Genomic DNA, 15,770 nt, shown 5'->3' on the forward strand with positions numbered 1-15,770 from the left:
AGCAAGTTTATTTTGGTTGGTGTTCATAATACATTGAGTTCTGGGTAAAGTGAGGTCACTTGGAAACATAAAGCTTCCTTTTGTTGGAAAAGGATCCAGTCATCATTAAAGAATGTTCTCAGTTCTAGAGGTTCTGTTCAAAAGATTGTGTGTGCTTGTTCTTGGTCAAACTTGAGGTGATTTAGAAATTTCCGCTGAAATCCAGAATGTCTACATTGTTAACGTATGAATTACTCTTGGGGTTTTCGATCTCTTACTGTATGGAAGTAAGACACAGGATTTTCTTCCTTCCCATCAGCATGTGTGGAAGTCCCGCTGTTTCTCTAGTTTTCTACTCTGGAACCATTTCATGCTCATCGTCTCTGTTTCTCCTGCTGTTTGCACCTCATTAGTGCCAAGTGTTTTAATTAGTGCAGCTTCATTAGCAGGGATACCGTCAGACGCCAGAGACAGATGGAGCTATGCGTGTGTCTGTGTCTCTGTATGAGTGTTTGTGTGTGCTAAAGATTCTGCTGATTTATAGATGTTCGTTAAATATCTGTGCTTGCAACATTCTGTTTGAGTAATCTGACCTACTGATGTTTCTTTACTGGAGGCAGCAACTGTCAAGAAAGATCTTGATATAATCGCAGCGAAGATGTTGTTGTTTTTCATTTAGCAGTAAAAGACACCACCCACGTTGCTCAGAGCGACTTTTGATCAAAATGTGATGTGATGAATTTATGAAGACATGCTTTGAACTCTTTCTCTCAGCAACAAATGTACTACATAACTAAAGCTCCATTCAGAAGAAATGATTTGCATTAAAAATACAAAATCAAGCAAAAAGTACTCGGGGGTAGCTAAATCAATGTATTGGTGGGTAAGAGATTCATCGGAATATACAGTAAAAAAAGTCTAAGGCACTCGGGAAATGTTGAAAAAGTATTGAACAGCCTTTATTGACATGGATTGCACCTACACCTGTTCGAAAGAAACTCCTGACGCACATGATCTCTTTTACCCTGATGAAGGCAAGTGTTTGTCGAATCGCGTAGGCCCTTTTAAAGAATAGCCATGTCAAAAACGGCTTTTTAAATTTTTTTTTTATTTTTCAAGTGCCTTGGACTGTTTTTTTTTTTTAAGTTCCCAAGTTCTGCCAATTGTATTTGATTGTATTTGTTTCAATTTGGAATTTTCCCAACCAGCGCAGAGCCTGTGGGCCAGAGTAAATGCTTCGACTTGCATCCCCCCAGTCCACCTTGGACTTTCTTTTGCCAAATAATTTTATTGTCAATTACCACAATCTCTGTCAGATTTTGGGATTTTGTCTAGATAAAATCTTGACCTGTTGTGGGTATCAAATGTGCCAGATAACACGTTGCTTCGAAACCAATCAGAAGCCGCATCAATTGTAAATGTCTCTGTAATTGTCTTTGCAGTCGTTCCAGTACCCATTCGCAGGTTGCAGACTATATAGTATTTAACTACTTTATATTGGTCTCCAACAGCTATCTTTTAATTCTGTGGTGGTACTTTATTGATGACACAGCATACAAGCATACTGTTGTCATTACTCATTATAGCCATTTTAGAAGTTGTGTAGTTAAAAAAATATGTGCATCTATTGGTCAGAGTCATGAAACATGAGGGGAAAATTAAACCTGCTCGACTTTCTGCTTTCATGTTGTGAAGCTGGCAGCATGGTGGCTCAGTGGTTAACCTCACAGCAAGAAGGTCACTGGTTCAAGTCCCAGCTGGGCCAGTTGGCATTTCTGTGTGGAGTTTGCAAGTTCTGCCCGTGTTCCTGTGGGTTTCCTCTAGGTGCTCCAGTTTCCCCCATAGCCCAAAGACGTGCGGAATAGGTGAACTGGGTAAACAAGATTGACCTTAGTATATGAGTATGTTTGTGTGTGATTGTGAGAGTTTTTAAATTGTATTTTAAAAACATGTGTATTTTTAAAAATTTTAAATGTATGAATGATTTTTAGAGAATTGATTATAAACATGTGCTGTTAATAAGCAGAATAATGTGGCCCTAGTGAGGGCTTTATGGGTGCTAGGGAAGGGCTGTCTTTGTGGGGACAGCAGTAAAGGGTCAATGTTTTGCCAGTGAGCAAACGCTCAATGGACTCTTTTCACAAGATGGTGATTATTCATTTAATGGTCATCATCATCCTTGATATTTTTTAATATCTTCATTTGTTTTATGTATGTTAATTTATAAAACTATACTCTTTATTCTATCATCTTATATTATATTATCAAATTACCATAAAAAAATAGTTGGTGGTTTATTCGGCTGTGGCGACCCCTGATAAATATGGGAATAAGATGAAGGAAAATGAATGAATGAATGAATGTTGTGTAGCATTGAAGACATAGGGATTTGGCTGTTGGGACACAAGTTACTGTCTTACCGTCCGTTAAGCAAATTGTGCTGAAAATGGGAAAAAAATAATGTAATTTGTAATGCTTAAGCATTGAGAAAATAGTAGTTGTGGAATTATTGATATTTAAGTTTGCGATCGTTCTACAATTCAGCACTTCAGTCAAGAGTATGTCCACACTAATACATTTTTGTTTAAAAACTCATATGTTTCTCTCTATTTTGTCCTTCCTTCCACACTAGCTTTGTTTCCATCCCCCTATTTTTATCTGCATTTTGGATTATCACATAAAAAATGCTTGATAAAAACAGCAAAATGCTCATATAACAGTTATGCTCATACCAGAGTATGTTAAACTTTTTTTGATAAGAAAGAAATGTGCATGAACTAATAATTAAACATTTTTACTCTATAAATTCCAGTATGCACGTTTTTAGAGTGAAATTCTAGACAAAAATGGACTTTAATACTCAATGCTTAAATTTAATGCTCAATTCAATTCAGCTTTATTTGTATAGCGCTTTTACAATGTAGATTGTGTCAAAGCAGCTTCACATAAATGGTCATAGTAACTGGAACAGTGTGGTTCAGGTTTTAGTGTTTAAGTTCAGTCCAGTTCAGTTTAGCTCAGTTCAGTGTGATTTAATCATTACTGAGAGTTCAAACACTGAAGAGCAAATTCATCGATGCGCAGCTCTACCAATCCTGAACCATGCGAGGCAGTGGCGACAGCGGAGAGGGAAAAAAAACTTCACCTGATGGGAGTGAAGAAAAAAAACCTTGAGAGAACCAGACTCAGTTGGGCACGACCATTTTAATTTCTCCGCTGGCCAAAAGTCTTGTGCAGAACTTCATTCGCCGTGGTTTATGCTGGAAGATGGCCTCAATGAAGACTCGTCTGTCCCTGGAGCGTCGCTGGAATCAGACTCATGTTCTCCACTCCCCACGACCATCAGCGCAGCAGCAGCTCAGGATATGGCCTGGTCCCGGATATGGAATCCTTGGGATCATCACGTCGCTGGTCTTGGATCCAATCCGTGACTCCGCCTAATCTGAGGACCTCGGGATGAGTATCCCCAGGTGAAAATAGAGAATAAAGAGAATAATTAGCGTAGCTGCTGTTCATAGTGTATATAAGCAAGATGCAGAAGCCTGTGTGGAACCCGCTAGGTGATGCACTGAGTGTATGCTTTACTAAACAGATAGGTCTTTAATCTAGTTTTGAACTGGGAGAGTGTGTCTGAGCCTCGGACATTACCAGGAAGGCTATTCCAGAGTGTAGGAGCCATGAAAGAGAAGGCTCGACCTCCTTTACTTGATTTTGCTATTCTAGGTACTACCAGAAGCCCTGAATTTTGAGATCTTAAGGAACGAGTTGGTTCGTAGCGAGACAGAAGGTTGGTTAGATAAACAGGAGCTAGATTATTTAGAGCTTTATAGGTGAGAAGTAATATTTTAAATTCAATATGAAATTTAACAGGCAGCCAGTGTAAGGAGGATAAAATTGGGGTTATATGATCATATTTTCTAGACCTGGTCAGAACTCTGGCTGCTGCATTTTGTACTAATTGAAGTTTGTTAATAGAGGATGCTGGGCAGCCAGCAAATAGAGCATTACAGTAATCCAGTCTCGAAGTCATAAAAGCATGGACTAGCTTTTCTGCATCTGAGATGGATAGCATATTTCGTAATTTAGCGATATTTCTCAGATGAAAGAAGGCAGTTTTTGTGACATGGGATATATGGTTTTTAAAAGTTAGATTGCTGTCTAATATGACACCCAAATCTTTTATAGTAGAGCTAAAGCTAACTTTGTATCCCTCTAATTGTAAATTGAGTTGCGAGATCTGCTGTGTGCAAGATTTAGGCCAAATAAGTAATAATTCTGTTTTGTCTGAGTTTAAGAGAAGAAAATTGTTGGTCATCCAGTCTTTGATGTCTTTGATACACTCAGTTAGTTTAGAAAGTTCAGACGTCTCAGGTTCCTCCAAAAAAGTTAGCAAAAAAAAAAGAGCAGCACGATGGCTCAGTGGTTAACAATGTTTCCTCACTGCAAGAAGGTTGGTGGTTCGAGTCCCGGCTGGACCAGTTGGCGTTTCTGTGTGGAGTTTACTCTCCCCGTGTTCATGTGGGTTTCCTCCGGGTGCTATGGTTTTCCCTACAGTCCAAAGACATGCGCTATAGGTAAATTGGGTGTAGGCTGTAAGGGCATCTATTGTGTAAAACATATGCCGGAATAGTTGGCGGTTCATTTCGCTGTGGCGACCTCTGAAATCGAGACTAAGCTGAAGGAAAATAAATGGATGAATATTTTAATTGAAATGGTGCCACATGCACCAGTTTGTTTTTTGTTTTCACTGAAAGTATATCGGAGCCTTGACAGTTCTACTTTCTACTGTCAATACTTTCGGTTAGCTTATCTGATACACAAGGCTTGTTTTTAGTTTCTCTTTGAAAGTATCTATTGATTTACTGTCTGGGTCAGTCTTGCAGCTTTGTGCTTTATCTCCGGAGGGTTTGGATTTAGAGCACATGATAAATGTGTCAGGTCAGCTCCCCTTTTATTCTCCTCCAGAAATAGCATCGTAGAGCTGCTGAAACCTGGAAGCTGCTTTTAAGCAGTCCATTTAATCTGTGAATTAAAACAATATGACGAGCTGATGATTATATGATAATTACAACAAATATTTTTGTTTAAAATTATACTGTTTAGTTACTGTATATGAATCAATACGTTTTTCAGGATAAAAATGTAAATAAAATTTGACAGTAAAATTATTTTAGAATCTTAAAGAAGCAATATCTGTTCATCAAATCCCACCAAAAATATTAAGTAACAAATTTATTTCTACATTTGTAATAAAACTTGTTTTCTAAACAGCAAATCCAATTTTTATTGAAACTTTTTTATCAGTAGTCAGTAGTTTCTTATTGAGCTTTTTTAAATGAGAGGCTTCTTTTAGAATGTATTTACTGTATGTATCATATTACTGGGAATTCACATATCCAATTAAATATTAAACAACTGTAGATATTTATTTAACATTTATAATAAAAATTGTTTTCTAAACAGCAAACTTGATGCTAATATTTGAATTTTATTTCAGTTTAATTAGTAGTCAGTAGTTTCCTATTCAACTTAATTTTTAATGAGAGGCTTCTTTCAGAATGCGTTTATGTATTTTAGCATATTACTGGGAATTCACATATAAAGTGAAATATTAAAAAACTTAACTGTCAACATTTATTTCAGCAAATCCGGCTTTTATTTCAGTTTAATTTCTAGTCAGTAGTTTCATATTCAATTCAATTCAGATCTTTATTTCTATAGCACTTTTACAATGTAGATTGTGTCAAAGCAGCTTCACATATAAGTTCTAGTCAATTGAAACTGTGTCAGTTCAGTTTTCAGAGTTAATTTTCAGTTTAGTATGGGTTAATATTCACTGCTGAAAGTCTAAGCACTGAAGAGAAAATCTCTTGATGCACAGCTCTACAAATCCCAAACCAAGCAAGGCAGGGGCGAGGAACAAACTTCACCAGTTGATAAAAGTGAATGGGAAAAAAAAAGCATATCCTGTGACGTGACTATTGCGGATGCACACATTGCGATATCGATACGAAAGTTGGACAACGAGTTTGGCATTGTACTATGTCTAATGTGAAATAATTGTGATGGACAATGGCATCGTCCTCTTAGGTGGCAGTGAATTAATTGTTTCTGAATAATTAATTCATCCATAATAAATAAATAAAGATAAGTTACACACAAATAACCACCTGTTAATCACTTTTTTAGCAGGAGTTTGCATGAATAGGCATAGTGATCGGTGTTGTTATAATGGCGTTGATGTACTAGGTTAGTAAAATGTGCACAACCAACAGTATCTAAGACTTTCGCTAAAATTACTAAGCACAAGTGTGAAAGCGAAAGATTGAAGCAGTGTATTGATGCTGTGACACGGTAGATTCAAAAGGCCGAAGAGGCGTTAGATAGAGACAAGTTGATTTAAAAATCACGTTTAACAACTATAGTGAGTTGCGATTCAGTGGTACACCCTTGATAAACTGTCCGATGAGCACTACTCTCTGGGGTGACTGCTGAAGCACAAATGCTGCAGTGCATGACAGAGTGTGTGTGTGTGTGTGGTCAGTTAATGTGCGTTTTCAGTTGTAAAGTGTGGACAGAGGGCTGTTCAGAAATGCTAGATAAAAATGCCAGTGTGGACGTTTATCGTTTTCATTTGAAATGCTCTTTTAAAACTAAGACGTATCAGTGTAAATGGGGTTTGAGTGTGTATTTTTTGTTAGCGGGTTGCTGCTGCGACTCGGGCAGGGCGGGGGATCGCGATGCCAGCTAAGCATCGTGATGGCTATCGGCCATCAGCAATGGACGACGGCATCGTTTATCAACTCAACCCTAATAGATACTGAAACGATATATTGTGCAGCCCCACTAAGAACCCTTTAGAAGATTTGGATGTGTATGCTAAATGTAAAGAGATGTGGTGATCTAGTTTTAAACTGACAGAGTGTGTTTGCCTGAAACTAGATTAAAGACACATCTCTTTATCGAGCTCATTTATGAGAGGCTTATTTTCAGAACCACTAGGAATTTACATATCCAATTATTTGGATTGATTATTATTACTGTTTACTAATTTGTGCTTAGTTTGTGCTATTTGTAGAATTTTCTTATGGTGACTTCTGCTGGTTGTGATTTCATGAAAACTGTATTATAAAAGCCAGACAGGTGTGTGTCCTCAGGGCAGAAGTGTGAAAGGAGATCTTTTTTTCTAACTTGAGCCTCCATATCGGTCAACCATGCTTGGTTTCCTTTCACTGTGTTGATTCTGCTGTATGGCGCCATACAGTATGGCTCATGTTTCAGTTAAGCAGCATTTCATGAACTTACCGTTTACTGTCAGCGTGAATGCTCAACAAACTGACAGCTCGTTTGCTGGATATAGCTTTTACTGATAAATTATCAGTTGTCAGCCCAGAGGTTTAATCTGAGTAGCTGATACCACACCTTTACTCAGAGCCGCTTCATTGTCTGACACACAAACTGATGTGCGGGCTGATTTGATAGACAGTTATTAAAGGAGGTTATGTTTCATTGAGCTCTTGAAATGCTGCGTGTGAATGAGAGGCACAGAACTGAATGGAGAGCTGTGCAGTGGTGCAGGTAAGACTAATGCAGCTCTGTGATTGCAGGATTTTATTTAGAGATATTTTGAGTTTAAGTGTGTGGTACATTTAAATTGCACAAATGAGTAGTTAGAAGTAATTCTAGTCGAAGGTAAAAGTTGGTTTTGTTTGTTGTTAATAGCTCCATGACAAAAATTTCTGAAAGTTTTATTTTATGAAGTAATTAAAAATTGGGATATAATTATACTTTGATAAAGTATTGATAAAAGCACAATTTTACTCTTTGCCCGCAAGATAAATAAAGTATTTTACTATTTATACTTACATGCTATTATTTATAAATATGTCAAATAAAAATATATATCAATGACCTGTTGTATTAAGTAATTAAATTAAATTAAATTAAATTAAATTAAATTAAATTAAATTAAATTAAATTAAATTAAATTAAATTAAATTAAATTAAATTAAATTAAATAATTAAATCAGGTTAATTTATTTTTTTATTTAATTATCTTGACATAAAAGCACTATAATTTAATTTAATTAATTAAATTTAATTAAATTAAATTAAATTAAATTAAATTAAATTAAATTAAATTAAATTTAATTTAATTTAATTTAATTTAATTTAATTTAATTTAATTTAATTTAAGTTAATTTAATTGCCAAACAAGCTATTGCATTTGATTTAATTAAATCTATTTTAATTTAATTATCTTGCCATTAAAGCAATTTAATAATAAAAAAATATTTTGCCATAAAAGCTATTATATTTAAATAATTAAAGTACTTGTTTATGCACTGCGTGTACTGTAATTATACATACTTTAAAACTAGTGTTATTTCCACAGTTTTATAAATCACAAAACGCTAAGATGTTTTTAACCAGAGTCTAATTATGAATAGACAACACTTCAGTTTTGCTCCTTCTGTTGATTGAAACTATAAAAACAGTGGTTTTACTTAAATATTGCACTTCACAGATCATCTGAAGCCACATGTAGAGGGAACATTTGCAGAGATTTGTTTGGCTGCTCACATCTAAAGGCACTACCTCCTCATCTTCCAGTATCTCGGTTTTCTCCGGTGTCAAACACACACTAAGTGAGGCTAAAAGGACTCCAACCTCAACCTCAACCTATTTTGAAGCTCAGTTCTCCTGATTGGCTGTTTGGCACCTCTGCAGACGTACAGCTGGTCTTACCTCAGGCCTCTTCACCTGATGCTGTTGTGTTTTGAATTCTCACATCATGGCAGAGGAATGAAAGACATGGGAGTTTGATTTGTGTGTATGAATAGGGTGTAATGGTCAGAAATGGGCAGCCCTGCAGTACTGGAGTGTTTTTGTTGCTCTCGGCGTCCACAGCCCTCTTATCGTTTGGTCAAACCCTTTCAGCGCATCCAATGTCATCCAGAAATGCAGCTTCGTCCCCGTTTCTGTACGTACAACATGCTGTTTGACTGATGTGACCCATTTTTGAAACAGGACATTTAGGGTAACGCATGTTTGAGCAGGAGTGTAAAAAAAAAGAAAAAAAAAGATGCTCCTGCATATGTTTTGGGGTTGATCTAATATTAGTAAATTTGAGTGTTTCAGTTATTATCAGAAGTGCTTGGAAAACAATTGTACCCTGACAGGTGGATTTATTCTACTTGGATTGGTTTTACTTGGAAACATCAAGTTCCTCCCCACTGTCCAGCATTGATTTTAAGAATTTTATGTCCTGCCTGCAGCTGGAAAAGATCAGATTTTCACTTAAAAAACAACAAAAAATGTATTGTAACATGGAACCTTTTTATTACGTACTTAAACAGGAAAGCAGTAATTGAATCTTAGAAACACCCCAACCTCCCCCTTTATTCCCCTTGTTGTTCCCCATTCTCCTTCTGTATTTATTAATTTTCCTTTTCCCCAGTGTTAATTTTCCTGTTCCCCATGTACAGTGTAAATATGTTTTAATCTGTGGTTAAAAATACACATATGTAAACGTTTGTATTGGAATTTTTGTGCCAATGTAGAACATTTAATCAAGAATATAAAAAAAGAGAAGATTCTCAGATATGAAAGAAAAGATACTCTGATATGGCCAGGGTGCGAATTGCAGGGGAGTTTGGGTGGGATTGACCCCCCCTAATTAACTCTTGATCCACCTGAAGGACATCAACACAATATGTGTGGGGGTGTCAGCCTTTTAATAGTAAGAAATAGCTTTCTCTGATTTATATCTTAAATATTAATAATTAAAAATGTATAATATAAACATGCATTTGATCCTCCTATAATGGTTCATTCCACTGTGATGCATTCAAACTCGCCAATCGATGCTAGGAATAATATCATTCAACAGTCTGAAGCTGGCGTTTCTGGTGCACTGATAGACGTCTTAAGTGTTCACAAAACTAAAAAATAAAAAGTTTTTATAGCTGCATTTAGACTAAAACCAGAAAAAAAAAGTCACTAAGTATCCCTTAAAAACACTGAAAACGTATACATTTTATTAATACATTAGATGCAATTTAAATACATTAATAAATTTGATTCACCGAAGCATGTATTACCAAACTACTACTGAAAAACAATATCGATCGTCAATGTATAATTTGCACACTGGATATGGGGTGAAAATATTACTCCGTTAAAAATACAAAAGTTACAAACAACAAAAGTTTTGTAGCAAAAGTTAAAAACTTTTACATATTAACATTTTTTAGCTACATATTTTCACATATTTATACTGTGCATGGGGGAGAAAGGAAAAGAAAAAAATACAAAAAGATAAAGAGAAACAAAAAGAAATCAAAAGAAAATAATAATAAGATAACCTCAGTAAAAACCTTTTTTAGAGAAAAAATGCAGTTCCTCTAGATTAATTGGATTTAATAGTTAGTTTAAACAAAATTTTACAATTTGTTTTATTCTATGAAGGTCTGATCATATTTTTTTCCCCAAATTTTAAGTACAATTAATGTCATTTTGGTGCATTTATTATTATTTGTAATTATATTATATTATATTATATTATATTATATTATATTATATTATATTATATTATATTATATTATATTATATTATTTATTTATCAGTGGGTACAAATAAAAAAATTATTTTATTTAAAATTATTAATTTATAATTAATTATTTAATTATTTGTGGGGATTGGAAGATCAGGGTTATTCCATAATATCAATGCTAATTCTCTTATTTACTTTGCAACTGTTTTGTTACTTTGTGCACAAAAGTGATCTAAATGACAACATTTAATTTTTTTTTTTCAATATTTGCCGGAATATGTCATCAGAAGTTTATGAAGTGGGGAAAATATGATGCTTTACTTAAACATATTACTATAAATCATGAATTTAAGGAAACAATGACACACTGTCCTCTGTTATTTGTTGAAAATGACTTGGAACTGATTTCATGATTGAATTACTTCTGAACAGTGACGATCCTTGTTACTCCATCAGCATGAAAATGCTTCACAGTCTAATAGAATTTGTTGTCAAGAACCAATATTTCTTTGCCAGAATCATTTCCTGTACTTGATGTTTTTGATGTTCTGTTGTGCTTTCTCTTCTTAAACAATGTTTTATTTGTCTCTTTCAGTCCCTCGGGTGAACGGTCACCCGAAATCGGAGCGTCTGAATCGTGACTCGGCAGTAGTTTATGACAGTGCGTCTGTCATGAGCAGTGAACTGGAATCCAGCTCTTTTATTGACAGTGACGATGATGCCAGCAGGTCAGACACTCACTAACTTTTTTATTTCCCAGGAAGAATTAAATGAGCTCAGAGCGCAGTATTCATTTCCTCCTAAATGCTGACCGTCTTTATTTGAGGATGATTATTTTTTATATCAGGATGTTTTTCTCTTAGTCAGTTTGTAACGCTGGACAAAGTCAGCATTAGATCCTTGTTGGTTCATTTTAGGTATAATTTTTGCAGTTTTAGTTAAGTTTTATTTGATTAATATGTTTTTAGATTACAATTATAGAACTTCAGAAAATATTTATTAACAAAAGTTTTGTATTTCTGTTTAGTTTGAAACAATCTATGTAGTCTAAACGAAGTAATCTAAATGTATTCTCATTATTTTATAATCCGCAATCAATAATTACATTTGAATTATCTGTAATATCAGTAATTGTTACATCATGTTATTATTTTGATAATAAAATACTAAATATATATGAATTCCTTCATTCTTTTTGCTTCAGTTTAGTCCCTTTATTTATTAGGGGTTGCCACAGCGGAATGAACCATCAGCTTATCCAGCATTTGTTTTACATGGCAGATGCCCTTCCAGCTGCAACCCAGCACTGGGAAACATTCATTCACTCTCATTCACACACAGACACTACAGACTATTTAGTTTATTTAATTCCCCTATAGCACATGTCTTTGGACTGTGGGGAAACCAGAGCACCTGAAAGAAATGTACATCAACATGGGCAGAACATGCAAAATCAACACCAACTAGCCCAGCCAGGACTCGAACCAGCGATCTTCTTGCTGCTGTGTCGCCATATAAATAAATATATAAATATAAATATAAAACTTTATGGACTTAATTTTATTATTTTTTTTTTCAGTTGGTCTTCAAAAGAATATTTATATTTTGATGGATTTTGCTGTTTATTTGTTTTTGTTTTTTTTTACTTTAAATGTTTCTAGTACAGTTTTATTTTTATATATATTATCTGTAATTAATGACATTTTTGAGAGAAGATTTTCTGAGTAAGTGAAGAGAAAAATTGGTTCCCTGAGAGTTCATTGAGAACCTATTTAAGATAATTCGTGGCCACTAAAAGTATATAGACTTCAACAATTAATTAAAGGAGTTATTTTTAATTCTACAAAAAATGATGACATTATATTGTCTGAAATATCACATTAAGATTTGCTGTTAAATTGTGAGTGCTATGTATAGAGAGATGTAAACAATACCAACGGTCCTAATGTATTTTCTATTTTACATTTCTATAGCTTCTGAGAATCTAAAATGATCTACATCTTGATAAATAATGTCATGATAGCTGTTTTAACAGGAAGATATGATTGAATTGCCTCTTGTTACAGTTATGAAATAGTTTCCTAACAAGCAGGAAATGTTCAAGTACCAGTGAGATTACCACATTGAAATGGCCTTTAAAAATTTTTTATTATTAATAAATTAGTTAATTTTAAGTTATTTTAGTATTTAGCAGTGCCAAACAGTAGGGCTGTGTGATTAATAGAAATCGAATCACAATCATGATTTGAAACATTGCGATTAGCTAATTGCAAGAGGCTGCAATATAAATATATATATGCATTTTGTCATTACTCTCACCAAGAGCAAATGCGTGATTGCTGTCTGTGTGTGACAGTCTTTCTAGACTGTGAGCTTAAAGTGAGCACACTTTCGTTCTGTCCAATTAGAATTGCCTAACCAAACTATGAGGAACGCCCACAGTAAAACAAACAAACAGACTGGAAAGCATGAACAAGTGGGATGATGGTGTCTGCCGCTTCAGAAGCATTAATAGACAAATTACTATAAAAGAAAAACAGCATGTCGGTAGGCGAGGCAGTGGCGCAGTAGGTAGTGCTGTCGCCTCACAGCAAGAAGGTTGCTGGGTCACTGGTTCGAACCTCGGCTTAGTTGGTGTTTCTGTGTGGAGTTTGCATGTTCTCCCTGCCTTCGCGTGGGTTTCCTCCGGGTGCTCCGGTTTCCCCCACAGTCGAAAGACATGTGGTACAGGTGAATTGGGTAGGCTAAATTGTCCGTAGTGTATGAATGTGTGTGTAAATGTGAGTTTGGATGTTTCCCAGAGATGGGATGCGACTGGAAGGTTGAGCTGCGTAAAAACTTGCTGGATAAGTTGGCGGTTCATTCCACTGTTGCGACCCCGGATTAATAAAAGGATTAATCCGAGAAGAAAATGAATGAATGAGCATGTCGGTAATATGGGAATATTTTGGTTTTAAAGTCACAGACACCGAACAAAAACAGTTCATTTTTAAGAGCTGTCTCAGAATTATTGCCACAGCACAAGGAAATACAACAACCAGCACCTTAAAAAGCACATCAGGTAGCTCTATGTGGAGTATCTTGCTAAAAAGTCAACTAAAAGTATTGCCAGTGATAATCTAGTAGCTAGCAACAGCAAACTACAATTTCAGAGTTGTTTGCAGCTGTTACACCATTTGATAAAACATCATGAAGGCACTAGCAGATTACTAACACCACAACTCACTACTGTTTGCTTTAGATAAAAAATTGTGTTTAATTTCTAAATATTTATAAACAAATTTGAATAAAGTTCAAGTTTTCAATAAAGTTAGTTCATATCTTTTCAGTTCCTTTTTGCACCCACTGCATTTTAGCAGTAAGAAGCTATGATACAAAAATTAGAAGCTTGACCACAAAATTAAATCTGTAAAAAATAAAAATAAAAATTGCAATTAGATATTTTTCCTAAATCGCACATCCCTACCAGACAGATTCTTTTCTTTTATGCACAAAATTTTATAAAAAAATTGTGGAATTATTATGAGAGTATATGTTCTCAACATATAACACTGTAATATAACTTAACATTATTTTTTAAGTTTGCAATGCAAATCCAATTAGAACCACTTGTGTGGTAAACAAACCTACATTTCATATTTTCAAATAATATATCACTTAAAGAAATAAAATACAGTTGAAAGCAGAAGTTTACATACACTGTATAAAAAGGCACATAACCATTTAAAAAAGTCAGATGTTAATGTGGCTAAACTTTTTCTCTTTTAGGCAAGTTAGGTTTATCAAATTTGTTTCTGTTATGCTTTCTGTTATGCTTAATAGCAGAATAATGAGAGATACAGTTTTTGAGAAATTATTATAACTTTTCTTGAAAGTCAAGTTTACATATGCCTCTGGAAAAGCTCAGATGATGGTGTTTTGGATTGGCCTATTGACAACATTTGAGTTAATTGGAGGCACAACTGTAGAATAGTATTTAAGGAAAACCTCAAACACACTGCTTCCTTGTGTGACAACATGAAAAAAATCAACAAGCCAGAATGGACAACAACAACAAAAAATTTATTATAATTTGCTAAATTACACTGGGAAAAAGAATAATTTTTGAAGACATGTCCTGTGGTCTGATGGAACTAAGATTGAATGGTTTGGCCATAATGACCAGTGTTACATTTAGAGGACAAAGAGGAAAGCTTACAAGCCTAGGAACACCATCCCAACTGTGAGGTGTGGGGGCGGCAGCATCATGTTGTGGGGCTGTTTTACTGCAGGATCGACTGATCCACTTCACAGCATAGATGACCTCATGAAGAAAGAACATTATGTAGAAATACTGAAGCAACATCTCAAGACATCAGCCAGGAAATTAAAACTTGGCCACACATGGGTCTTCCAAACAGACCATGACCTTAAGCATACTGCCAAATTAGTTAAAATGTGCTTTACAGACAACAGAGTGATTGTTTTGTAGTGGCCATCACAAAGCCCTGAACTCAATCCTTTAGAAAATGTGTGGGCAGAGTTTGTGTGAGCTTGTGCGAGCAAGACAGCCTACAAATCTGACACAGTTACACCAATTCTGTCAGGATGAATGGGCCAAAAGTCCTTCAGACTATTGTGAGAAGCTTATGGAAGGATACTAAAAACATTTGACCAAAGTTATTTTATATTTAAAAAGCAAAGCTAAAAAAAAAACAAAAAACAAGGAAGTGTATGTAAACTTTTAACTGTCTAGGAATTAATTAAAAAATGCTCAAAAATAATTCTCTCATTATTCTGGCATTTAGCAAATTTCAAACTTCTGGTTTCAACTGTATACTATATATAAAACAGACACAAACATATTTGCATAAATAAGTAAATATATTAAATGATGGGTTCAAAAATCTGTGGAGTTTTATGGGTTTCTGCCAGTGCATATTTCACAGTCATAGCTTTTAGTAACTATTGCAGATTTTAGTAATATTTTTTTTTATAATTTTTTATCCGCTCCTTTCACCTTTCATTGCTAAAGTTTCTAATCGTTGTTAATTTAATATTATTTTGCTTTTGCAGTGTGAATGTCATAATCACATGCTGCTTCATTAGTGTAGGGTTGACCTCTAACCTCTGATTTGTGTCTGAAGTCACAGACTCAGCAGTTCAACAGGGCAGAGCTCTTTATCACGCTCGACGCGGATACACAAACTCAAACGACGGAGACCGAAAGACCACAAGATGAACAGAGTGAGAATGT

At 34.8% G+C, this 15,770-nt stretch overlaps 1 protein-coding gene across 12 annotated transcripts in view; it reads left to right on the forward strand.

Moving 5' to 3' along the window:
* The window catches only part of dvl1a (dishevelled segment polarity protein 1a), an 84,567-nt gene that overhangs the window by 46,996 nt on the left and 21,801 nt on the right, over positions 1-15,770 (forward strand). For 6 of the 12 annotated variants that reach the window (XM_021469998.3, XM_017353751.4, XM_021470000.3 and 3 more), the window contains exons 5-6: positions 11,130-11,262; positions 15,661-15,760. In XM_021469998.3, coding sequence (XP_021325673.1) covers positions 11,130-11,262; positions 15,661-15,760 — 233 coding nt within the window. The remainder of the gene's footprint in view (positions 1-11,129; positions 11,263-15,660; positions 15,761-15,770) is intronic. The other 6 variants (XM_021469999.3, XM_017353752.4, XM_073939133.1 and 3 more) reach the window with 1 other exon arrangement.

The sequence above is a fragment of the Danio rerio genome, chromosome 23 (genome assembly GCF_049306965.1).
Source record: "Danio rerio strain Tuebingen ecotype United States chromosome 23, GRCz12tu, whole genome shotgun sequence".
Classification (NCBI taxonomy): Eukaryota; Metazoa; Chordata; class Actinopteri; order Cypriniformes; family Danionidae; genus Danio; species Danio rerio.